Raw genomic sequence first — 27,567 nt, 5'->3', positions numbered from 1 at the left:
TATGAATGATTTATCTTCGCAGTAAATCGGGAGCAAACTCCTCTACCAGTTTAGGTGAAGTGGTTCCTAACTCGCGGAAATCCACCCCCCCTTCCTCTGGTGAGTAAAGGAGGCCCTTGGAGCAGGGTTTTGGAGCAGGGTTTTGGAGCAGGGTTTTGGAGCAGGGTTTTGACAGTGGTCGACATGTTTTCCACTAACACAAACTCTTTACTCTAACACTTGAGTATTATCAAACTTCCATCAACCTCTAAGAGGGCTTGAGTATGAAGGGGGACAGAAATAGAAGACGATGGTAAGTTTTATTAGTAAGGTCATTATTTTGACTTTACTGCTGACCTGTCATTAGTACACTTCAGGAAATTTGACCAATCAGTAGTTAAATCAACAGGATGTAGGCCCATAGTAAAAATGTTAGAATGGTATTTTTGTTTTACTGTGGCCTTAAATGTTTGCTTTACTGATGTGCTATTCGTTACTGTCAGTGCTCTTTTTCTGTATAGTCAAACCATAGTATGACTATAGTTGGCTATGGCTTGTTTATGGTTTGTATAGTTTTTATATGTGCTGGAATAACCTGTGTATCTGTTCAGTGTTAGGTGTTCATTGTTACCTCTGTAGCCTTCTGTGTATTGCCTCTGTGTGACGGTGGCCTTGTATGTCTGTTTGCATAGCCGTTGACATAGACGCCACAGGCTTAGACCCCGAGGACAATGAGCTTCCAGTCCACCTTCGCTCCTCTAAAGTCAGTCAGCCAAATACTGTCATGTCACCCACCCTAGCCAAAGACAAACGAATGCCCTTCTTTAAGAAGGTAAACATGGCACTACGCTGGTATTCTTTCTCTACCTGTATCTCCTCTCTCCGTCCGTCCGCACGGCTACCCATGACAACTGCCTGACTGTGGCTGCTCAGCATCACTCTGTCCAAAATCCGTTTGTCTGTCCGTTCTGTTTATCCTACGTGTCTTACTGCCGCAGTCCGTGTCTCTTCCCCCCGCTGGGCGTTTGAGCCATTAGCATGCATGTTGCCTGTTTCTTAACGCTCTTTCTCTCTCCTCTTCCATCTGGGCTGTAGCTAAGCAGAAGCAGAAGTCGGTAAGTTAAGTTAGCATGCAGCACACCTCAAACCCCCAACAGGGCCTTGGGCGTCTGGGGGATGTGCCTCTGTGATTTCTCTGCAGTGGTTGTGGTTGTTCTTGACTCCCCTCTTACTCACTGTCGTTGCTGTGGTCTCTGTGTGTGCGTGTGTACGTGCGTGATGCAAATTTAGTGGGAACTCAGCGTATCCAGCTCTTAAACCAGAAGTGTATATGCACAGTAACAGCTATTGCTGTCCTCATGTTGGTTTGGTTGTGTTTATCACACAGCAACATGTATCAAGTGTGACCTCTTTTAGAATAAATACAACAACTATTCTTGTGTTTTTCTTATTATGAAACGACTTACGTAAATCTATTCTTATGTAAAGCACTGCTATATTTAATACACCATTCAAAAGGAGTTAGGAACATCCTGTAAGGGCTTTCTTGGCACATGATGGGATGTGTGTGTAGGCATACCTTATACACATAACAAACACAAGCGTTCTCAGTCCTAGTGTGCACTCCATGTCTTGACTTGGAGCAAATCTTGTCAAACCCCAATTCATCTCCATTCTCTTTCTTTAAACCATTTTTAAAATTTAGTTTTCTTTTTACAATAATCAGCATACAAAATGGAGACAGAGGTACCGTCTAATGTCCTTTCTAAGACCAAACAACTACAACAACTATGGCAACAATAGCCACCATTTTCAATCATCTAGCAGCATGCATTTTTTTGTAACAATAACCCTGTATTCTAGGCCAGGAAAATATGGCCTAAAATATCTGTGACTACAGTGACCGGTAGTTCTCCAGAAGTGGTCAGCTTTGGCCTGCATCTAGCAGCACTTTCCCCACTCAGATGTAACGGGAGTTCCCCAGGGACCGTCAATGACGGCAGCAGAAGAAAAATGAAAGTGAGAGAGACAGAGAGAGAGACAGATACAGGGAGAGAGACAGAGTTAGAGACCTAGAAAGACAGAGAGCTGGAGAGAGAGAGCAAGGGAGAGAGAGAGACAGAGAGAAAGAAAGAGATGGAGAGAGGAAAAGAGATGGAGACTTAGAAAGACAGAGCTGGAAAGATAACAAGAGCGAGGGGAAGGGGGGAGAGAGAGAAAGAGATGGAGAGAAGAAAAGAGGAAAAGAGATGGAGAGATGGAGAGAGGGAAAGAGATGGGGAGAGGAAAAGAGATGGAGAAAAGAAAAGAGATGGAGAGAGGAAAAGAGAGAGAGAGGAAAAGAGAGAGAGGGAAAGAGATGGAGAGAGGAACAGAGGAAGAGAGAGAGGAAAAGAGATGGAGAGGGAAAGAGATGGAGAGAGGGAAAGATGAAAAGAGATGGAGAGAGGAAAATAGGAAAAAAAATGGAGAGAGGGAAAGAGATGGAGAGATGAAAAGAGATGAAAAGAGGAAAAGAGATGTAGAGAGGAAAAGAGATGGAGAGAGGAAAAGACAGGTAGACAGCAGAGAGACTTAAGATATAGAAAAAGGGTGAGATGGAGAAAAAAACTGCAAGAGCAATAGGTACACTGAACAAAAATATAAATATAATATAACATGTAAATTGTTGTTCCAATGTTTCATGAGCTGAAATAAAAGATCCCAGAAATGGTCAATACGCACAAAAAGCTTATCTGTAAAATGTTGTACACAAATTTGTTTACGTCCCTGTTAGTGAGCATGTATTCTTTGCCAAGAGAATCCATGCACCTGACAGGTGTGGCATATCAAGAAGTTGATTAAACAGAATTATCGTTACACAGGTGTACCTTGTGCTGGGGACAATAAAAGGCCACTCTAAAATGTGCAGTTTTGTCACACAACACAAGTGTTGAGGGAGCGTGGAATTGGAATGCTGACCCAGGAATGTCCACCAGAGCTGTTGCCAGAGAATTTAATGTTAATTTCTCAACCACGTAGTTTTAGAGAATTTGGCAGTACGTCCAACCGGCCTCTCAACTGCAGACCACGTGTAACCACGCCAGCCCAGAACCTCAGTTCTGCAGTTCGGCGTCGTAACAGACTTCAGTGGGCAAATGCTCACCTTACATGGCCACTGGCATGCTGGAGTATCGGATGAATCCCGGTTTCAACTGTACCAGGCAGATGGCAGACAGTGTATATGGCGTTGTGTGGGTGAGTGGTTTGGTGATGTCAACATTGTGAACAGAGTAGTGGCGCTGGGGTTATGGTATGGGCAGGCATGAGCTATGAACAACAAACACAATTGCATTTTATCAATGGCAATTTGAATGCACAGAGATACTGTGACGAGATCCTGAGGCCCATTGTCGTGCCATTCATCCGCCACCATCACCTCATGTCGCAAGGATCTGTACACACAATTCCTGGAAGTTGAAAATGTCCCAGGTCTTCCATGGCCTGCATACTCACCAGACACATCACTCATTGAGCATGTTTGGGATGCTCTGGATTGACGTGTACGACAGCGTGTTCCAGTTCCAGACAATATCCAGCAACTTCACACAGCCATTGAAGAGGAGTGGGAAAACATTCCACAGGCCACAATCAACAGCCTGATCAACTGTATGTGAAGGAGATGTCGTGCTGTATGAGGTAAATGGTGGTCACACTAGATACTGACTGGTTTTCTGATCCACGCCCCTACCTTTTTTTAAGGTATCTGTGACCAACAGATGCATATCTGTATTCACAGTCAAGTGAAATCAATAGATTAGGGCCTAATTAATTTATTTGAATTGACCGATTTCCTTATATGAACTGTAACTCAGTAAAATATTTGAAATTGCGTATATATTTTTGTTCAGTGTAGTTAGCAGTAATACAGAGCCGTGAAAGAAGATTAAATTACATTTGAAAACGTTATTGTCCATTACTTTTGCACAGAAGAGAAGGTAGAAGTGTGACAAACCGACTCAGTGCAACGTCTGCCTCTCTCTCTCTCGCTTGCTCTCTCTGCTGTCATTTCCCTGCAAAGCAATGGCGTGTCTGTCTGTCAGTCTGTCGAAGTGTTCCTCATACTGCACTGTCACACCACTGTGACAGCACACGCAGATGTGGCATTAGAGGTCTACTGCCTCACTGTCACACACACACACACACACACACACACACACACACACACACAGACAGATCCCTCTGAAGCTGTCACTGAGATACACTGAGCTCCTACTCTGTCACTGTGTGACTGTGTGTTTTTTATTCTGCTAGTCTGCTCCTCTCTAGTTTGCATTTCTAGCCTTCTGTTATGATTATCCCTGTTCTGACGAACGAGTTCCTCTACTGACATTCCCCTTTGAATAGATAAGAATTGTGAAATTAGAGATTCTGCTGTCTCCACACTCCACACAAGTATAGTGCCTTGCAAAAGTATTTACCCCCCTTGGCATTTTTCCTATTTTGTTGCATTACAACCTGTAATTTAAATGGATTTTTATTTGGATTTCGTGTAATGGACATACACAAAATAGTCCAAATTGGTGAAGTGAAATAAAAAAAATTACTTGTTTAAAAAATGCTAAAAAATAGAAACGTAAAAGTGATGCGTGCCTATGTATTCACCCCCTTTGCTATGAAGCCCCTAAATAAGATCTGGTAATACCAATTACCTTCAGAAGTCACTTAATTAGTTAAATAAAGTCCACCTGTGTGCAATCTAAGTGTCACATGATCTGTCACATGATCTTAGTATTTATACACCTGTTCTGAAAGACCCCAGAGTCTGCAACACCACTAAGCAAGGGGCACCATGAAGACCAAGGAGCTCACCAAACAGGTCAGAGACAAGGTTGTGGAGAAGTACAGATCAGGGTTGGGTTATAAGAAACTTTGAACATCCCACGGAGAACCATTAAGTCCATTATTAAAAAATAGAAAGAATATGGCAGCACAACAAACCTGCCAAGAGAGGTCCGCCCACCAAAACTCACAGACCAGGCAAGGAGGGCATAAATCAGAGAGGCAACAAAGAGACCAAAGATAACTCTGAAGGAGCTGCAAAGCTCCACAGTGGAGATTGGAGTATCTGTCCATAGGACCACTTTAAACCGTACACTCCACAGAGCTGGGCTTTACGGAAGAGTGGCCATAAAAAAGCCATTGCTCAAAGAAAAAATAAGCAAGTTTGGGGTTCTTCAAAAGGCATGTAGGAGATTCCCCAAACATATGGAAGAAGGTACTCTGGTCAGATGAGACTAACATTGAGCTTTTTGGCCATCAAGGAAAATGCTATGTCTGGTGCAAACCCAACACCTCACATCACCCCGAGATTAACATCCCCACAGTGAAGCATGGTGGTGGCAACGTCATGCTTTGGGGATGTTTTTCATTGGCAGGGACTGGGAAACTGGTCAGAATTGGAGGAATGATGGATGGCGCTAAATACAGGGTAATTCTTGAGGGAAACCTGTTTCAGTCTTCCAGAGATTTGAGACTGGGACGGAGTTTCACCTTCCAGCAGGACAATGACCCTAAGCATACTGCTAAAGCAACACTCGAGTGGTTTAAGGGGAAACATTGACATTTCTTGGAATAGCCTAGTCAAAGCCCAGACCTCAATCCAATTGAGAATCTGTGGTATGACTTAAAGATTGAAACAGCGGAAGCCATCCAACTTGAAGGAGCTAGAGCAGTTTTGCCTTGAAGAACGGGCAAAAATCCCAGTGGCTAGATGTGCCAAGCTTATAGAGACATACCCCAAGAGACTTGCAGCTGTAATTGCTGCAAAAGGTGTCTCTACAAAGTATTGACTTGGGGGGGGGGTGAGTAGTTATGCACCCTTAAGTTTTCCGTTTTTTTGCCTTTTTCTTATTTGTTTCACAATTAAAAAAAAAACCTCTCCAAAATCGATTTGAATTCCAGGTTGTAAGGCAGCAGAGTAGGAAAAATGCCAAGGGGGGTGAATACTTTCGCAAGCCACTGTATACCTTGACTTCCACACATTGATTGATTGTTGTTCATGTTAAGCTTCTTGTCAATTCATTTAGGGGTTGGGTGAAGATAAGAATGTTGTATTCTAAGAGCAAATACTAACAGATTATCTTAATATTTGCTCAGTGTGTGAAATAATTTGGTATCATTTGTTACTTTTGAAAACAGAACATCTCTATGGGTCCGAACATTCTAACTGGCATCCTTGTGTGTTGAGTGTAAACTGGGACTCGCAGTTAGGACAACTAATTTCATAGTTCCTTTCAGTTCTATTAAATGGTCTAGTGCAGTGCTTCCCAAACTGGGTCTTGCCCCTCCCCCGAGTGCACGTTTTCTTACTTGCCCTAGCACTACACAGCTGATATAGTTAAAGCTTGATGATGAGTTAGTTTTGCTAGGCAAAACCAAAACTGTCTCCCAGGGGGGCCCCAGGACCAAGTTTGGGAAACCCTGGTCTAATGGGTTGTGCTTTGCGGTTCCCTGCTGGACATAGTGTGTAATTCTGTGTATGCGTACCAAATGCCACCCATTCCCTATTGAGTGCACTACTTTTTACCAGGGCCCTACACTGTGTAGGGATTAGGTTGCCATTTGGGATGCATCCTTTGTATAATAATCTCCCTGGATGTGAAGCTGATGGTTTGTTTTCTCTCGTTGGGCAGACGGAACACATTCCTCCATACGACGTTGTGCCTTCCATGCGACCTGTGGTCCTGGTTGGACCGTCACTGAAGGGCTATGAGGTAACAGAATTGTTAAAAATTGCTGTACGGTTTTTATAAGCGGTTATTACTGACACTACCACTACTACACTCACATGGACATTCTATTTAGATCACTACTTATTTTGCCAGATCTTACATCACCTGAATATGCATTTTACCTATCAGCTAACCACATCATATGTTAGCGAATCTGTCAGTCAATGACACAGTTGATGACGTGGCACGAAACCATTGGTTGATGCATGCAATGTCTAAGCAGTGGAATGTGACCTACTTGTTAAAGGGATAGTTCACCCAAATGTTTAAATGACATATTGGTTTCCTTACCCTGTAAGCAGTCTATGGACAAGGTCTGACAGCAATCCAATGAGCTGGTTAAGTTTCCCTGGCACTGTTTCCAAATATTAACGTTTTAGCATTTGTGGCACAAATCCCGTTCAAGTCATGGGACTGATATTATCATTTTTTTCACGCATCATGTCCAAATCATTCGAAAGTAACTACAATTTTTTTGTGAAGCTCAACAATGTCACTTATATATGATTTGGAAAATGCTAATATCGGTCCCATGACTTCAATGGGACTTGTGCAAGCTGCTGCCAGGGAAACGAAACCAAACGATGGATTGCTGTCATACCTTGTCCATAGACTGTTTACAGGGTAAGGAAACCAATGTGTAACATTCCCAAACTACCCAGGTTTTCCAGAAAGCCTGGTTGGAGGATTCTGGATGTCCTGCTTATTCCTTCCTGTTTCCATGAATCTGCCAAATGGGATTTCTGGAAAACCTAGACATTTTGGAAAATGAATTTTGCCTCCATTCTACTTGCACCACTACTCAACTCACTAATACATACTGTTTAACTAACTACAATTCTACTACTAGTTTACATTGTGGACACATGGATACAATGACAGAGTTGAGCTTTGTCTCTGTGCATTAGTGGGAGGCAGACAGGGACAGGGGCAGGGGTATCTGGAACCTGGTGAGAACAGGACACACTATGCTGAGGAGGATCACAGTTGTTTACAAGGGGAAGGCTGAAGTGCCCTCAGTCAATACTGAAATAACAATCTGTGCTGTGGGGCTCCCTTTTTCAGCAACAAAGAGGTTGCTTTGATTAACCCACCCATGCACACACACATATTGTCTGTTTTCATGATGGCGATTCCTAAAATGTTCACTATGGTTTTTATTGTCCCATTTGGTTTCAGGTGACAGATATGATGCAAAAAGCATTGTTTGACTTTTTGAAACACAGATTTGAGGGAAGGTAAGTTGAGCTGTCCCTGATTTCCTTTCTTCCCTCCCTCTTTCTCGCCATCTCTGTATCCTTGTTCAGTATGCTTTGCCTGAGTCCTATAGGCTGGTATTTAGTCATCCCTGGAGTTTTTTATTTTATTTATCCATTATTTTACCAGGTAAGTTGACTGAGAACACGTTCTCATTTACAGAAACGACCTGGGGAATAGTTACAGGGGAGAGGAGGGGGATGAATGAGCCAATTGTGAACTGGGGATTATTAGGTGACCGTGATGGTTTGAGGGCCAGATTGGGAATTTAGCCAGGACACCGGGGTTAACACCTCTACTCTTACGATAAGTGCCATGGGATCTTTAATGACCTCAGAGAGTCAGGACACCCGTTTTAACGTCCCATCCGAAAGATGTTTTGCAGAGGGAGTGTGTAACAAGTTTGTTTGGCCTGGAGATGTGTGCTAGCTGCTACTTTAAATAGGCCCTCTCCATGTCCTTAATAGGCTATAGTGGGCCCTAGTGCAGTGCAGGGTTCTCCTCAGCTCCTCTCCTCTCCGGCTGTCTGGCCACTTTCCCATCCACAGTAGAGAAATTATTTTACAAAACATAGGATCATTAGCATATACTATGCATTGTTTTATATCCCTCTCAAAGTGCAACTCTTTTGATAACCAACAATGAGTTTTACAAAGCATACTCTCACCACTCTCTTCCCTCTTCTACCAAACCTTGCTTAGAAATCACAAAACTCTCCCCTCTTCATTATGGACTGTGATTTTGCTGCTATGCCTTTTTGTTTCTAATTCTGCACTTTTTCCAAGTGTTAAATATTTGATTGATAAGGCTGTTTCAGAAATCAGAGCACACTCTAGTCTCTCGGTGACCAGTTATTTTCTCTCTGCCTTCCTATCAGAATATCAATCACTCGAGTCACTGCAGACATCTCTCTTGCCAAACGCTCTGTCCTCAACAACCCTAGTAAACACGCCATCATCGAGCGATCCAACACACGCTCCAACCTTGGTAAGTTTGGAAGTATGAGGCTGGGAAACCTCTGTGCTCTTCTAGAGCCCATTATATGTAGAGAGACTAATTCATTGCATAGAGACAAGGGAAAGAGTAAAAGAATGTCTTCGGATGTTTCCCAAAAGGCACCCTATTCCCTATATAGTGGACTACTTTTGACCATGGCCCAAAGGGCTCTAGTCAAAAGTAGTGCATTATATAGGGAATAGGGTGCATTTTGGGCGCAACCTTGGAGATTTGTAATGCAGACCTACAGTTATAATGCAGACCTACAGATGTTGGAAGGCGAAGAATGACCTGGCCAGGCCTGTGATTAAAAATGTTTGCCTTTTGGACAAAAGAGAGAGAAAGAAAGGAGAGATACCTGCTGCCAGATAACAAAGTAAAGAACACAGCTGATTTAACCAGGCTTGAGTTACAAGCTGCGATAATGAAACATGACCTCACTGTGGTGGCCTGGAGAGCCAACGAAACTACGGAAGCCATGTAGCTAATCTTTGTGTTGGATCACCGTGGTGCTCTGTAACATTACTCGTGGGTTGCGTCCCAAATGGCACACTATTCACTTCTTAGGGCACTACTTTTGACCAGAGACGTATGGGCACGGGTCAAAAGTAGTGTACTTAATAGGGAGTAGGCTGCCATTTGGGATGCAACCTGGTGTACCGGTTGCTCCATTACACTCTTAGAAAACTAAAATGTTTTTTTTGGGTTCCAGGTGGAATCCTTTTTTCTAAGAGAGTAGTTATGGGATAAACCCACTCATCTTTAAAGATACATTAGCACTGGGACACACTCAAAACACTGCACAACTTTAATCTTTGTGCTCCTCTTTTGACTAAAAGCTTTTTAACTTGAAGCCAATGCAATTGGATAATTATTTTGTCACTTCAGGGATCGAAGTATTGAAATTGTATCTGTTTAATTAGTTGACATTGTAACATTAGCTACTAGCTAGATAGCTTGCTTGCTTTCCAGGCTCCTGGGTTCACATCTCGTCTGAGCAGCCCAACTATGGCACAAGTTGGCTAGCTAGCTAACTCGTTGTGACAACATTGACCCTCAGCATACTTCTTTGGTCCCCTCATTGTCACGATCGTCGTTGTAATCATACTCAGACCAAGGCGCAGCGTACGTAGAGTTCCACATCTTTATTAAATGAAACTCACAAAAACAATAAAGCGCAAAGAACACGTGGCGCTATGGCATGGTCACAGGCAACTCCACATAAACAAGATCCCACAAACACAGGTGCGAAAAATAACTACTTAAATATGATCCCCGATTAGAGACAACGATTACCAGCTGCCTCTAATTGGGAATCATACAAATCGCCAACATAGAAATAGTAACCTAGAACCCCACATATAGAAATAATAAACTAGAATACCCCCCAGTCACACCCTGACCTACTTCACCATAGAGCAACAATGGCTCTTAGCCTGATTTATTCTCACTTTCTGGCAATTGTATAATTCAAAAACAAATTACCTATTGAAATGCAAGCAGCAGGTGATTAGACCAGTTACAGAAAGTATTACAATACCTTACCAACATGATTGTAATACAATCATCAGATTAACCTACTGGACGTCCTTAGCACAAACAAACAAGAATATGAAACAAAGATTCACTTGATTTTACATGATGATATAATGGCGAATGAATGGCACATTGTTAAATGTCGTAGCTGCCGGCTGTCTGTGTTAAAATCTCTCTCAGTTCAATCACCAAAGACAGCTATATTAGAGGGAGAGAGGTTACAAGAGAAAAGGCTGGGGGGACTAGGTGGAGGTTCAGATCTCATGGAGAGTTACCCTCCTGTAGCTTATCAATCAAATAGTTATTAGAATCAGGTGCACTAGATTAGGTTTGGAGAAAAACCTACAAGACGCTAACTCTCCAGGGGAGCCCTGCATCAGATCATGCTGGATCTTGTGTCGAGGCTGTTGATTCCATCTCGATCTGGTACTCCAGCCCTCGGGGGTCTGATTGGTGTCACACTTTTTGGTGTCACACAATATCCCATAATGACAAAGTAAAAACAGGTTTTTAGAAATGTTTGCTAATGTATTGAAAATGAAATACAGAAATATCTAATTTACATAAATATTCACACCTCTGAATCAGCACTTTGTAGAAGCACCTCTGGCGGCGATTACAGATTTGAGTCATCTTGGGTATGTCTGTATCAGCTTTGCACATTTGGATTTGGGGATTTTCTCCCATTCTTCCTTTCAGATTTTCTCAAGCTCTGTTAAGTTAAATGGGAAGCGGTGGTGAACAGCAATCTTCAAGTCTTTCCACAGATTTCAGAAGTCAGAAGTCTCTGTTTTGGCTGGGCCACTCAAGGACTTTCACATTCTTGTTCTGAAGCCATTCCAGCATTGTTTTGGCTGTATGTTTGGGGTCATTGTCCTGTTGGAACGTAAATTTTCGCCCCCCAGTCTAAGGTTCTTTGCACTCTGCAGCAGGTTCTCATCAAGGATTTGCCTGGATTTGGCTCCATTCATTGTTCCCTATATCCTTACCAGTCTCCCAGTCCCTGCCACTGAAAAGCATCCCCATAGCATGATGCTGCCACCACCATGCTTCATGGTAGGGATGGTGTTAGACGAGTGATGAGCTGTGCCTGGTTTTCTCCAGATAGTGCTTAGCATTTAGGCTAAAGAGTAAAATTTTTGTCTCATCAGATCATAGAATCTTTTGATTTATGATCTCAGAGTCTTTCACGTGCCTTTTTGCAAACTCCAGATGTACTGTCATGTGCCTTTTTCTCAGGAGTGCCTTCCGTCTGACCACTCTCCCATAAAGCCCAGATTGGTGAAGTGCTGTTGAGACTGTTGTCCTTCTGGCAGGTTCTCCTGTCTCAGCCAAGGAACTCTGCAGTTCTGTCAGAGTGGTCATTGGGTTCTTGGTCACCTCCCTGACCAAGGTCCTTCTTGCCCGGTTGCTCATTTTGGTCGGAAGCCTGGGCCAGCTCTAGTCGAAGTCTGCGTAGTTCCATATATTTTCCATTTCCCAAGGATGGAGACCACTGAGCTCTTGGAATCAGAGTGTGCAAAGCTGTCATCAAGGCAAAGGGTGGCTACTTTGAAGAATTTCAAATATAAAATCTATTTTGATTTGTTTAACACGTTTTTGGATACTACATAATTCCATATTTGTTATTTCATAGTTTTGATGTCTTCACAATTATTCTACAATGTAAAAAGTTGTCAAAAAATTAAGAAAAACCCTTGAATGAGTAGGTGTGTCCAAATTTTGACTGGTACTGTATGTGTGGAATTATTTTGTATTTAGAATGGCCCACAAAAAAACCATGTCATCCACAGCCTGCACTCGAATAGCGAATGGAGGTTATGCGCTGTTATGTTTGTAATATGCCAGGTAGGCTACATCGTTTGTAAAGCGGATTCATGTGCTTTATTTTACATTTACATTTAAGTCATTTAGCAGACTTAAATCATTTATTTTTAAGAATTGAGCAATAAATATAGCAGCACGAGAAACCTGGGACCCGCTTTTAAATAGTGGCTAGTCAAAACTCTGTTTTCACATGCAATTGCACAATGACTGGGACTAAAATAACTAATGTTTCACTAGGCTCTGTTGGCTATGGGCTCTCCAACCGTGTTCAAGGGGTCTTGGGCCTATAGGCTATGTTTGAAGTTATTTGTCCACGTTAGTTGTGATACAAACCTTATCAAAACATACAGTATAGGCCTATGTGCTATGCAATATGATGCATGTGACTAGGATTTGAAAAAAAAAATGCATTGTCACACCCTGACCTTAGATAGCCTTTTTTATTCTCTATTTTGTTAGGTCAGGGTGTGACTTGGGTGGGCATATCTATGTTTCTATTTCTTTGTCGGCCTAGTATGGTTCCCAATCAGAGGCAGCTGTTTATCTTTGTCTCTGATTGGGGATCATACTTAGGCAGCCCTTTTTCCCACCTGTGATTGTAGGATCTTGTTTGTGTGTAGTTTCTTTCTGCACTGCATGTAGCTTTACGTTCGTTTTTGTATTGTGTTGTTTTTCCCGGTGTCATTGTTAATAAAATAAAATGTATGCCTACCATGCTGCACCTTGGTCTCATTCAAACGACGAGCGTAACATGCATACGCTGTTTCTTGCCTAAGATTGTACACGCTGGGCATCATTCACACGTGATAATATTCTCGCCATTCAGACTATTCTCAATTTAATCTTGTCTACATATACTAAATCAAATATTTGTGAAATTAGTTTTGATTTAGAATGGGCCATTATCATGCACCTGTCGGAACAGGGGCAGGGTAAAAAAAAATACATGTCATCTATAGGCACTTGAATAGCAAATGGAGGATGATTTTCCCCCAGTTAATTTTCATACCAGCCAGGTAGGCTACTCCGGTTGTAAATATATGTAAAGTTGAGAAATAAATACTGTAGGCTTAGCCTACAGAAAGCTGGTGGATCCTCTTTTTAATAGAGGCCATCAAAATTCTGTTTTCTCACACAATTCATAGCATAGCCTATAGAAATGTTGAGCAACAGGAACACATTTTATTCTATGATTCAGCCAACTATGAGGAGCTGGCTGTCGCTGCGCAACAGGTGATCCTATTCCGCTCAAACTCTGAATGCCAGGGCTCTCATGAACTGATTGATTTGCTTTTCGATTGCATTTGCATTGATGTCAGTGATTGGAGGGACAATAAAGCGCTGAATACTAGGCCATTAGCGACTGGCCGCTAGCAACTTTGGTTGGGCTATTTGTCCCTGCTGGTCATCTATGAACGCTTGACCATCTTAAAGAACAATCTGGCCTAGGGTTGACCCCAATTAGTTGACAGGTCGATTGTTTGGTCATTAGGCTGTTGGTCGACTGAGATTGTTTTAGTCGAGCAGTAACAAATATTTTGCATCCATCTCAGTGAACTAATTAATCCACTGCGGAGGCTAAAAGCCAATTTCTATGCTTGATTCGAAAATGTGGTCGGAGGCTCCATGGAGGGTGTGACGCAATTGCGGAGCCTCCAGGGATACGCAGAGGCCAAGTCAAGCTCCCATACCATATTGCCATGCGGCTCCCAAATGTAACAATGCGGAGGGCGCTGTATAGCTCTGCATTGAGATGATTGGTTGACGGTAGGTGGGGGCGGTACATCCTGTATAAACACAAACTCACTTCCTTGACAACGGCTCTGCACTGCTCTGCGATAGCACAAGAATGTATGCCCTGACTTCTGCATGGCCAATGCAGACGTCGGATTGATCATTCGCCCGGATGCACAATGCACTTCTCCCTCCAAAATGTGCTCTCTTCCACCATAACTTTATTGTGTGAATTGTTTGCTTTGATTGTTAGTGTATATCAATTCCCCATTACATACACTACCGTTCAAAAGTTTGGGGTCACTTAGAAATGTCCTTGTTTTTGAAAGAAAAGCAAATTTTTTGTCCATTAAAATAACATCAAATTGATCAGAAATACAGTGTAGACATTGTTAATGTTGTAAATCTACATAGGCGTACAGAGGCCCATTATCAGCAACCATCACTCCTGTGTTCCAATGGCACGTTGTGTTAGCTAATCCAAGTTTATAATTTTAAAAGGCTAATTGATCATTAGAAAACCCTTTTGCAATTATGTTAGCACAGCTGAAAACTGTTGTCCTGATTAAAGAAGCAATAAAACTGGCCTTCTTTAGACTAGTTGAGTATCTGGAGCATCAGCATTTGTGGGTTCGATTACAGGCTCAAAATGGCCAGAAACAAAGAACTTTCTTCTGAAACTCGTCAGTGTATTCTTGTTCTGAGAAATGAAAGCTATTCCATGTGAGAAATTGGCAAGAAACGGAAGATCTCATACAACGCTGTTTACTACTCAACTGGCAGCTTCATGAAATAGTACCCGCAAAACACCAGTCTCAACGTCAACATCCCACTGCTGGCTTGCTTCTGAAGCTAAGCAGGGTTGGTCCTGGTCAGTCCCTGGATGGGAGACCAGATGCTGCTGGAAGTGGTGATGGAGGGCCAGTAGGAGGCACTCTTCCCTCCTGTCTAAAAAAAATCCCAATTCCCCAGGGCAGTACACACTGCCCTGTGTAGGGTGCCGTCTTTCGGCTGGGACGTTAAATGGGTGTCCTGACTCTCTGAGGTCATTAAAGATCCCATTGCACTTATTGTAAGAGTAGGGGTGTTAACCCTGGTGTCCTGGCTAAATTCCCAATCTGGCCCTCATACCATCACGGCCATCTAATCATCCCCAGCTTACAATTGGCTAATTTGTTCCCCTCCTCTCCCCTGAAACTATTCCCCAGGTTGTTGCTGTAAATGAGAATGTGTTCTCAGTCAACTTACCTGGTAAAATAAATAAACAGTGAAGAGGTGACTCTGGCATCCTGGCCTTCAAGGCAGAGTTGCAAAGAAAAAGCCATACCTCAGACTGGCCAATAAAAATAAAAGATTAAAATGGGGAAAAGAACATAGACACTGGACAGAGGAAGATTGGAAAAAAGTCTTATGGACAGATGAATCTAAGTTTGAGGTGTTCGGATCACAAAGAAGAACATTTGTGAGACGCAGAACAAATTTAAAGATGCTGGAGGAGTGCTTGATGCCATCTGTCAAGCATGGTGGAGGAAATATGATGGTCTGGGGTTTGTTGGTGGTGGTAAAGTGGGAGATTTGTACAGGGTAAAAGGGATCTTGAAGAAGGAAGGCTATCACTCCAATTTGCAATGCCATGCCATACCCTGTGGACGGTGCTTAATTGGAGCCAATTTCCTCCTACAACAGGACAATGACCCAAAACACAGCTCCAAACTATGCAAGAATTATTTAGGGAAGAAGCAGTCAGCTGGTATTCTGTCTATAATGGAGTGGCCGGCACAGTCACCGGATCTCAACCCTATTGAGCTGTTGTGGGAGCATCTTGACCGTATGGTACGTGAAAAGTGCCCATCAAGCCAATCCAATTTGTGGGAGGTTCTTCAGGAAGCATGGAGTGAAATCTCTTCAGATTACCTCAACAAATCAACAGCTAGAATGCCAAAGGTCTGCAAGGCTGTAATTGCTGCAAATGGAGGATTCTTTGACGAAAGCAAAGTTTGAAGGACACAATTATTATTTCAATTAAAAGTCATTATTTATAACCTCGTCAACGTCTTGACTATATTTCCCATTCATTTTGCAACTCATTTAATGTATTTTTTCATGGAAAACAAGGAAATTTCAAAGTGACCCCAAACTTTTGAACGGTAGTGTATATCACCAGTAGTTCATTTACCGTTAATTCCTATAATTCCTAATCTACAACGTTTGTTACTTTAGTTACGGTAATTAATTTTAATGCATTCAATATTATTATTCCAGTCTTCCCATTCTCATTGTTGGAGTGGACACATTGTTTGCAGAGTGCACAACCTATGCTACACTTGTGAGAAACATGTTTTGGTTTATTAAATTCCATTTACGAGTTTTGTCAATTTAGTCATTGTCTTTTGTTTGGAGCACTCCTGTCAATGTTGAGTAAGGACGCACACACATAGAAGTAGGCCTATGGGCAAATGTAGGAATATACAGTGCATTCGGAAAGTATTCAGACCCCTTGACTTTTTCCACATTTTGTTACAGCCTTCTAAAATGGATACAATTATTTTATTTCCCTCATGAATTTTTTATTTTATTTAACCTTTCTTTAAGTAAGCAAGTCAGTTAAGAACAAATTCTTATTTACAATGACGGCCTAGAAACAGTGGGTTAACTGACTTGTTCAGGGCCAGAGTGACAGATGTTTACCTTAGCTCGGGGATTCGATCTAGCAACCTTTCGGTTACTGGCCCCACGCTCTAACCACTAGGCTATCTGCCGCCCAATCTACACAGAATACTCCACAATGATAAAGCAAAAACAGGTAGACATTTTTGCAAATTAAATACATTTTAAAAACTGAAATATCACATTTACATATGTATTCAGACCCTTTACTCAGTACTTTGTTGAAACACCTTTGGTAGTAATTCTTCTTGGGTATGACACTACAAGCTTGACACAACTGTATTTGGGGAGTTTTTCCCATTCTTATCTGCAGATCCTCTCAAGCTATGTCATGTTGGATGGGGAGCGTTGCTGCACAGCTATTTTCAGGTCTCTCCAGAGATGTTCAATCGGGTTCAAGTCCGGGCTCAGGTTGGTCTACTCAAGGACGTTAAGAGACTTTTCCCAAAGCCACTCCTGCGTTGTCTTGGCTGTGTGCTTAGGGTCATTGTCCTGTTGGAAGGTGAACCATTGTTCCAGTCTGAGGTCCTGAGCACTCTGGGGCAGGTTTTTATCAAGGATCTCTCTGGACTTTGCTCTGTTCATCTTTCCCTCGATCCTGACTATGATGCTGCCACCACCATGCTTCACCGTAGGGATGGTGCCATATTTCCTCCAGATGTGACGCTTGGCATTCAGGTCAAAGAGTTCAATCTTCGTTTCATCAGACCAGAAACTCCACTTGGAGTTTGCCTTTTGGCAATGTGTCTTTTACTAAGGAGTGGCTTCCTTCTGGCCACTCTACCATAAAGGCCTGATTGGTGGAGTGCTGCATAGATGCTTGTCCTCCTGTAAGGTTTTCCGTGTAAGGTTTTCCCATCTCCACAGAAGAACTCTGGAGCTCTGTCAGAGTGACCAACGGGTTCTTGGTCACCTCCCTGACCAAGGCCCTTTTCCCCCGATTGCTCAGTTTGGCCAGGCGTCCAGCTCTAGGAATAGTCTTGGTGGTTCCAAAATTCTTCCATTTAATAATGATGGAGGCCAATGTGTTCTTGGGGACCTTCAATGCTGCAGAAATGGTTTGGTACACTTCCCCAGATCTGTCCCTCGACACAATCCTGTCTCAGAGCTCTATGGACAATTCCTTCGACCTCATGGCTTGGTTTTTGCTCTGACATGCACTGTCAACTGTGGGACCTTATATAGGCAGGTGTGAGCCTTTCTAAATCATGTCCAATCAATTGAATTTACCACAGGTGGACTCCAATCAAGTTGTAGAAACATCTTAAAGACGATCAATGGAAACAGGATGCACCTGAGCTCAATTATGTGTCTCATAGCAAATGTAAATAAGGTATCTGTTTTTTTATTTTTAATACATTTCTAACATTTCTAAATCCTGTTTTTGCTTTGTCATTGTGGGGTATTGTGTGTAGATTGACGAGGGGGAAAAAATTATTGTATCCATTTTAGAAGAATGCTGTAACTTAACAAAATGTGGAAAAAGTCAAGGGGTCTTGATACTTTTCGAATGCACTGTAAATGAGCCCTTTTGGGAATTTAAGAGCACTTGGAGGCCACGGAATGAGTGTTGTATGGCATTGAAGCTCATTTGGAGGTTTGTTAACACAGGGTCCAAAGAAGGGCCAGATGTATACAGAATTGTGTCATCTGCGTAGAGGTGGATCAAGGAATCACCTGCAGCAAGAGCGAAATCGTTGATATATACAGAGAAAAGAGTCAGCCCGAGAATTTAACCCTGTGGTACTCCCATAGAGACTGCCTGAGGTCCGGACAACAGGCCCTCCGATTTCACACACTGAACTGTATCTGAGAAGTAGCTGGTGAACCAGGCGAGGCAGTCATTTGAGAAACCAAGGCTGTCTGCCGATAAGAATACAGTGATTGAGTCGAAGCCTTGGCCAGGTCGATGAAGACGGCTGCACAGTACTGTCTTTTATCGATGGCGGTTAGGATATCTAAATGAATAAAGAAACAAACACATGCTTCACTGTTTCATCAACCATACACTCCGTGCACAAGCCGTTCACATGCTTGTCAACCAGATGTAATGATGAGTTCATTGTACAGTGTCCTAGACGCAACCAAGCAAACACAACCTCTTCCTTCCTAATCTGACCAATCACTCTTGGTCCACCAATTTTGCAGTAGTCTAGCAGTAGTCAAGCTGCTTATGCTGAAAATCCTTGTTAGTACATAGGTCAAATTAGCTTTTGAATTTCCTTTTTTGGGGGGAAAAGCTAATATTTCACTTAAATGTTTTATTTATTTCCATTGTCTTGCTAATCTCTCCTTCTCTCACTGCCACCTAACTGAAGGGCAGAATGGAAGTGGATCTATGGTTTTACTTTCGTTCTCGCTCTCTCTCTCTCTGTCTGTGACTCGTCTGTCCCTCCCTCTGCCCCTCTCGTTCTCTCTTAGTAGCTGAAGTGCAGAGTGAGATAGAGCGTATCTTTGAACTGGCTCGAACCTTACAGCTGGTGGTTCTGGACGCAGACACCATCAACCACCCGGCCCAACTGGGCAAGACATCCCTGGCTCCTATCATCGTCTACGTCAAGATCTCCTCTCCTAAGGTGAGGCCAAGCAATGCAAAAAATGGCAACTTACATTTCCATTCCACAAAATGCACTTTGGTAGTTTAAACTTGACATGTCAAACTGAATTGCAGTGTACTAGTGTACAGTGTGCCCAGGTGTATTACATGGTTCATATTCTAATACTAACTTTTATTTTCTAGTAATGTATTCAGCCGACCTTCCATCTCACACATAGTAATATTATGTGTAATTGTGTAAAGGTAGATGCAGGCCAGGAGAACACTGGTAAATGGTCCAGTGTGAATGAGCCCTTTTGGGTGAGTGAGTGACAGATTGATGAAGTAAACAGAGCTGAAGTGAAAGTCTCCTGAGTAGGGAAGTAGTCTCCAACTGGTTTATGGAGGTCTATGGATGTCCCTGATGCACTGGGGAGCAACTGGTGTATGGATGTCTTGTCACTGCTCACATCGCATTTTTCTAACTGAACGGTGTCCTGTTCGGGTTATTAAATACGGCCTGTCAGCGCTGACTACTCCGCTCATCTGAATGGGAGAGAGTGAAGTGCGTGAGGCGACTGATTCATCACGCTGACCTTCAGCCTTAGTGTAAATAACACCCATGATTCAAATATCCTTAAAAAACTCTGGCATTTGAGTAAGATAGAAAGGGAAAGAAGGCGTAGCTGAAGGATTGTGAATTATGGCTCTAAATCAAAGTGTCGGCAGTCTGAATCACACCTCGATGGGATAAACCTGGGTCTATTTTACTCCTTTTATCAACTACTGCTGCTGTGAATCAGTAAAATCACAGTTCTACTTTAGTGCTGATGTTTGGTTCAAGTTCCCACATTGCTGCTACATCGGAGTTGACTTTCTTACAGTGCTGATGATGCTGTGATGTGTTGGAGTTGACTTAGTTTCAGTGCCGACGACGCTTCCATCTGATGGAGTTGACTTTCGTTGCGGTGTTGACCTGCTTTCACGCTATAGAGTTGACTCTGTCACGGCGTTGACAACGCTTTAATGGGATCGAGTTGACTTTGTTATGGTGCTGATGGCGCCATGCCTCTCATGTCCCTCTTTCATATGTCCCACAGGTCCTGCAGAGGCTCATCAAGTCCAGAGGGAAGTCCCAGGCTAAGCACCTCAACGTCCAGATGGTTGCCGCAGACAAACTGGCCCAATGCCCTGCCGTGAGTATAGCCACACCACCTGACCGGAGATCACTGTTACCTGGATGACACCCACCACATACCACATCTAATACATCCTGGACATTTCGTAATACTGTTTCTGTATGCAGATTGAAGATTTGTGTTTCCGTGCATCAAGCCTCTATTGATACTGTAAAGGAGAGTATCGAGGGCTGAATCCTAACTTGCGAACTCACACTGAAAAGACACACTCGAGTTACTTGAAGTCTTATGTGTATTGCCACTGATGTGCGTGGAGGTTTTGAGTCGTGTGCGTATGTCTCCCGGTAGGATTCTGCCCTTATATTAATAATACTGTTGTGGAATGCTTCAGAAAGACTCATATCTCCTGCCAATTCTATTTCCGTCCTTCTGTGATCTTCTTGGATATTCTTTTAGAATATGAGTGCAATCATTACAGGCTTGTGGAAAATCTGCCCTAATGTACATCCAATAGCATCAAATCAAATTTTATTTGTCACGTGCGTCAAATACAACAGGTGTCGACCTTACCGTGAAATACTTACTTACAAACCCTTAACCAACAATACAGTTCAAGAAATAGTGTTAAGAAAATATTTACTAAATAGACTGAAGTGAAAAAAATGTATATGAGAAAAAAAGTAACAAGAAAATTACAATAATGAGGCTATATACAGGGGGTGGCGGTTGAGTCAATGTGCAGGGGTACAGGTTAGTCGAGGTAATTTGTAAAGTGACTATGCATAGATAATAAACAGCGAGTAGCATCAGTGTAGCAGTGTAAAAACAGGGGGGGGGGTCAATGTAAATAGTCTGGGTGGCTTTTGATTAATTAGTCTTATGGCTTGGGGGTAGAAGCTGTTAAGGAGCCTTTTAGTCCTAGACTTGGCACTCCGGTACTGCTTGCCGTGCTGTAGCAGAGAGAACAGTATATGACTTGGGTGACTGGAGTCTTTCAAACATTTTTGGGCCTTCCTCTGACATCGCCTAGTACATAGGTCGTGGATGTCAGGAAGCTTGGCCCCAGTGATGTACTGGGCCGTACGCACTACCCTCTGTAGCGCCATTGCATCCCTAGTTTAACAGTCTCACTGATCAGAAAATTCTTGCCAATTAATATTTAATGCTATTAAATGTTTTTTTTTTTTTTTTTACATTTCTTGTCTAACTTTCTTAATCCGAGAAGCGGGTCAGTTTCTTGCTGAACTAATTTGGATTTATTCCCAAAGAATCCCGAAGTCTGTCCTTTCTTTATCACTAAGAAAAAGTAGATCCACTGTTTTAAAATTGCTATGATGCTATTCTTCGCCCATACATTGCACATACACATGCTGTTTTTCAGCCCTTAAAACACTAACAATTGAGTTTTTTCCTATCCTCCTTTCTCCCTCTCTTTATCTCTGTTTTCAGTCATTAAAACACTAACAATTTAGTTTTTTCCTATCCTCCTCTCTTTATCTCTCTGTTTTGGGCACATAAAACACTAACAATACACTCTTAGAAAAAAGGGCTCCAAAAGGGTTCTTTGGCTGTCCCATAGGAGAGCTATTTTTGGTTCCAGGTAGAACGCTTTTGGGTTCTACCTGGAACGCTTTTGGAACCAAAAAGGGTTCTTCAAAGAGTTATTTTATGGGGACAGCCAAAGAACCCTTTTAGGTTCTAGATAGCATCTTTTTTTTCTAAGAGTGTACCGTTTTCCCCTCCTCCCTCCCTCTGTTTATCTCTCTCTTTATCTCTCATATAGGAGATGTTTGACATCATCCTTGATGAGAACCAACTGGAGGATGCATGTGAGCACATGGCTGATTACCTGGAGGCCTACTGGAAGAGCACCCACCCCGCCAGCTGCAACCCCCCCAACCCGCTGCTGGCCAAGCTGGCCACAGCCGCCCTGCCCTCCAGCCCCGCTCCCGTCTCCAGCATGCAGGTACAGGTGCTGACCAGGCTTTAGGCCAACATGTGCAGCCTGCTCCAGGGCCCAGCCAGGGAGAGCAGGGAGACCAGTAGCTCACTGGCTATGAGCAGCCTGTACTGCCACTGAGTCAGAGTCATGACACACTGACCACGGTAGGAAAGAGCAGGGCAGAGAGAGAGAGTAATAGGAATAGAGAGACATGACTGGTGGTGGGCCTGCTAACCATGACTAGTCAAGATCATTAAGTCTGGAAAGTACGCTGACAACTCAGGAGCTTGTCATTTGAATTGGTTTAACATGGTGGGTTGCTATAATGAATTCCTTTGAAATAACTAGTACTTACAGGCAAAGGAATGAATAGGGTGATCATGATGTGTTTTACATTATGCACATTTGTCAGTTTGAAAATAATGATCTATTTGTAGGTTCTGTATTTAATGTTGAGCAGCGAACAATTCGTTTAGGTAATTTGATTGATTCAGATCTGTTTCAGTTGTATTTAAAATGTCCACGTCTTTCCCCATCCATTGCTCCCCATTGGGAAATGTAAGACTGAAACTCCTGACAATGAAAGTCCTTTTGAAAGTCTTGAAAATGCTGATGAAAATGCTTCTGATGAGTGAGGTTAACATGTCTGTGATTGTGGTGAGTGAGATACTCCGTCATAAGAGCTGTGTGGACTTCAGGGTTGCGTCTCAAATGGCACCCTATTCCCTATATGGTGCACTACTATAGACCATTGCCCATAGGGCTCTGGTCAGAAGTAGTACACTAAATAAGAAATAGGGTGCCATTTGGGACTCGGACCAAGTGTTAGTATACCATGGGGATTCGGCCTTGGTTCTGGAGACTTAAAATAATAAACCAGGCCAAATTAATCTGAAAGCAAACGGATATGAGGATTTTTAGGGAAACTGTATTCTCCAGGACCATAGTCAACCTTCAATGGTTGGTTGATAACCTATATTCAAGCTTTGAGTGTGCAGTGCACATGTGTGTATGTGTACAAGTGTACCGTTTGAATTTCATGCATGTGGGTTTGCGTGTGTGTGAATTTGAAATATTGTCTGGAAGTGGTTGAAATGTGTGTTTGATTTGCATGTGTTTGAGGGTGTGTGTTTGTCTTTTTTACTCTGCATATGCGTGTTGGTGTGTCTAACTGTACTAACAGGCGTGTTGTGTTGCTAACCCCAGGGCAGCGGGGCAGAGGAGAAAGCAGGGGACAAGGCAGGACAAGGTGGGGAGAGGAAGGGCTCCAGAGAGGACCACCAGCACCACCATCACCACCACCACAGCCAGCATCAGAGCCAGGAGCAGCCAGATGGGGAGGGAGAGGAGGAGGAGGAGGAGAGGGAGGAGGAGGAGGAGGAGAGGCCCCTAAGGACAGAGTCTTCCAGGAGACCCCAGCACATCCACCACCGCTCCTCCTCCCAGCGAACTGAGCAGCACCACAACCACCACCACCATCATCATGGTGGTGGTGGTGGTGGCCGGGGCAAGGGTCTCTCCCGGGGGGAGACACAGGACTCAGAGACCCCAGAGAGCCGGGAGAGCAGAGAAAGCAGAGACTCAGCGTACATAGAGCCCCTGTCTCAGCTCCTACACCAGGAGGAGGAGGATGATTTTGGAGAGGAGTATGACGAGGAGGGGCTTGGAGAGGGGGGGCACCCCCAGCAGCTGCAGCAGGGGCGCTACGAGGCCCAGCCCCAACCCAGGGACCATCATCATCACCACCACCATCACCGCGCTGGCGAGGAGGCGGGCCACGGCACAACAGGACACCACCGTTCTAAGGAGCGTAACGAGCAGGACCACAACGAGCGCAACAAGCCGCGCGGTCACCACCACCATCAACGACCGGCTCGCAACCACCACCACCAGTGCTATGACCGGGACAGGGAGGGGAATGTGGCCCTCAAAAAGAGGGGTGACACAGAGGACTGGGCCAGAGACCCCTATATTCACCAGTGACAGCCTAGCCCCGAGACCCCAACCCCCACACACTGAGACAGTGGTAGGACTCACCCCCCCCCTCTCTGAAACCGTTCTGTTGTCCCATCTTGCTGCTACACCCGTTTATGTATGCTTCCTTTGTAAAGGCCGTTGCATCCTTAGCAATGGCAGTATTTTTATTATATATAGTAAATAAATATATGTGTGTGTGTGTGTGTGTGTGTGTGTGTGTGTGTATCGATACATAGACATTGTCGTTTATGTGTGGATATGCGTGGATCTTCTCAAATATGCATATTTTAAACCTGTGTTTGATGAAGCATGACACAACAGCAGAATTATCTTCTGTACTGAGCTGTGCTTTCTGTGACTAGCATTTAAAAAAAGTATTTCAATATTTGTCAGGGTTTTTTATTTATTTTTTGTATGCTGCCACTTAAAGAAGAATTTGTTCATTCAGACTACTGTTAGCAATGACTGAGAAGTGGGAAACCAGGTAACTGGGTTAAATGCTATATATTTGCAATTGTTTTTGTTTAATTTAATTGTTCTTGTTTTCTTGCTTGCATTTCAAAAAATTCTGCATTGTTCATTTTCGGTGTTTGGTCCTCTGATGTTGATGCTGCCTCTCCATTGGGCACACCTTAGTCTGGCCTTACAAGACAAAAATAATAGTGACATGACATTACAGTACTGTTGTTCAATTTATAAAGGGTCCAGAAACATTTTGTAACATTGATACACACTCTGTTTAGCACTTTTAGTACAACATACTGTAGACTGATTCACATTGTTGGTGTCAGATGTACAACTATTTTATATTTTAGAGTATAGTTATCGGGTAAAATCAATCCACTTTATTCCATGATGGTATGTCTTTTTAAGTGTAACCCTTTTTAAGGACAGTTCCATGCACTTAGTACAGTCCAATTAGCTATAAATGTGCGTTATGAAGTACCCCAAACATATTTCCTTGAATTATATTTATTTTGATGTCTAATTGAAAATCAATCACAACCACTGAGTGAAATCAACTGGATGCTAAAGGTTAGCCTTTCTGCTAGGCTATGGTGCTCAAGAACAGTTGTAGTAACCTAGTTATAACATAGCTCCAGTCCAGGGCGTTACATGTGGCTTTCTAACGCTGAGCCTCAGTGTCAGCAAGCCCCACATAACGCACTGGACAAGAGCTAGTTATATGGTTTGCATTGATGATGAGGTTAGGGCTGAGTCCTTACTTGAGGAAATGTGTCTGATTTAGGTGAATGTCTGAGTTATAAGAATTAGATCCCTAGTGAGGTTTCTTAGTTCAGGCTGCCCTCTGTAAGGAGGTTAGGGGTATGTGCCCCAAATGTCACTCTGCTCCCTATATATAGTGCATTACTTTTGACCAGGGCCCACAGAGATCTACTCAAAAGTAGTGCACTATTTAGGGAATAGGGTACAATTTGAGATGCATCTGAGGTCACATACTCTGGCCCTCTGTTTACATTACCACCAACCAGCCAGTCCCCTAGAACATCTTTCAGTTTTTGGTTTTATTTTTGCCTAAAATATTATGATTATCCATTTATATGCTACTTTAGTAGCACTACACATTTTTAAGAGTGTACATTTGTATGTACATATGTATAAATACAAAAAATAAACTTGGCAACAAAGAATTGATGTACAAGAAAATCAATTGGTCTTGGATCTATTTGAAATATTTTTCATGAAATGCTGTTTCTTACACAGCTGTGCTGTCTGTCTTTACTGTCTGCGTGTGTGTGTCTAAAAGTAACTGCTCCCTCTGAGAATGACATTCGTAGCTGACGTTAGTACTCTGACCAGGAATGTTTTATTTTTATAAATGTTTTATTAAACTTGTATTTAATCAAGGGAGCCCATTGACACCATAGTTTCATTTTCAATGGTGCCCTCAGGACAACAAATTCAACACGAAAATGCCAATAAATTATTTAAAAATTACAGGTTACACTTTCAAAAACTACAATTTCAACACTACAATACATTTTCACATTTAATCAAGACAAATGCAATTCTCATTTAACTAAATCAACATTGGACTACTAAACTGCCTTAGTGGCACCAGGGAATCAAGATGCAGGGAGATCTGCAGGTTATTCCAAAAATGGGGGGGATTTACTTATTCATTCAGTGGAGACCCGAGAAACCTCAAACCCCATGGAACGGGTTTGGTAACCCATGTTCTTATACTTCAACAACGAAGTTAAGTCGGAAGCTTTTGTAATAGAGCTTTGTAAACAAAAAAGGGAATAGTGAAATGATATACGGGACTTTAATGAGTGCCAGACAAATTTTTGATACAGGGCAGTGATGCATATTAAAACTGTCACCTGTGCTAAAGCGAATGGTGCTATGGGAGACGGCATCCAAAGGTTTAAGAGTAGAAGCTGCTGCATTCTGGTAAGTGGTGTCACCATAGTCAATGACTGTCAGGAAAGTTGACTGTACAATATTCTTCCTGCTGTTGAGGGAGATGCAAGTTCTATTTCTAAAAAAGAAGCCCACTTAAAAAAAAAACTACTAGCTCATCAGTATATTTTTTAAACAAATCCTTGATAATACAAATACCCAGATATTTATAAGCGGGAACCCGATCGATGGGAGAACCATTCAATTAATAATTATGTGGTCTATCTGATTTTTAGTTGTTGAGAATTTGTTTTAAACCAACCAGTGATTTTTGTAAGTCAACAAAGTCAGATCGCATCTCTAACAACGCCTGGTCTACAGTTGGGGCAATGGCATACATAATAGTATCATCTGCATACAGATGAATATTACAAGTTTTAACAGATAGACCAATAGTATTTATATAAATAGTAAAGACAGCTCCCAAAACCGACCCCTGTACTGCACACCTTTCATAATATCCAGGAAATTAGACTTAACACCATCAGAAATCACACATTGTATCCTATCCTGTCTGACAGATAATTCTCAAACCACTTGCGAGAAGCCTGATCCAGGCCTACTTCAGTCAACCTTTGAATGTGATGGCCAATAGTGTCGAAGGCTTTGGAAAGGTCAATAAATAAGGCAACACAATGATTTTCATGAGCTAAGCAATTTAATATATCTAAAACAAGCGTAGCAGCTGAACCGGAGCTATGTCAAGGTCTAAAACTGTATTGGTGCACATTAAGAATAGAGTGAAAGTTAAAGTTCTTAGCTGAGAGTTGGCCAGGA

At 42.6% G+C, this 27,567-nt stretch overlaps 1 protein-coding gene across 7 annotated transcripts in view; it reads left to right on the top strand.

Moving 5' to 3' along the window:
* The window catches only part of LOC106578706 (voltage-dependent L-type calcium channel subunit beta-2), a 161,394-nt gene extending 135,363 nt beyond the window's left edge, over positions 1-26,031 (top strand). For 4 of the 7 annotated variants that reach the window (XM_014157824.2, XM_014157832.2, XM_014157835.2 and 1 more), the window contains 9 exons: positions 23-99; positions 672-811; positions 6,654-6,734; positions 7,932-7,990; positions 8,887-8,996; positions 19,191-19,345; positions 20,406-20,501; positions 22,228-22,410; positions 23,593-26,031. In XM_014157824.2, the coding sequence (XP_014013299.1) occupies positions 23-99; positions 672-811; positions 6,654-6,734; positions 7,932-7,990; positions 8,887-8,996; positions 19,191-19,345; positions 20,406-20,501; positions 22,228-22,410; positions 23,593-24,369 (1,678 nt within the window). In that variant the 3' untranslated portion in view covers positions 24,370-26,031. Of the gene's footprint in view, positions 1-22; positions 100-671; positions 812-1,074; positions 1,095-6,653; positions 6,735-7,931; positions 7,991-8,886; positions 8,997-19,190; positions 19,346-20,405; positions 20,502-22,227; positions 22,411-23,592 lie in introns of all 7 variants that reach the window. The other 3 variants (XM_014157825.2, XM_014157831.2, XM_014157830.2) reach the window with 3 other exon arrangements.
* Positions 26,032-27,567: the final 1,536 nt, after the last annotated feature.

This window comes from Salmo salar, chromosome ssa19, assembly GCF_905237065.1.
Source record: "Salmo salar chromosome ssa19, Ssal_v3.1, whole genome shotgun sequence".
NCBI lineage: Eukaryota > Metazoa > Chordata > Actinopteri > Salmoniformes > Salmonidae > Salmo > Salmo salar.
This window is presented reverse-complemented; position numbering and strand designations above follow the sequence as displayed.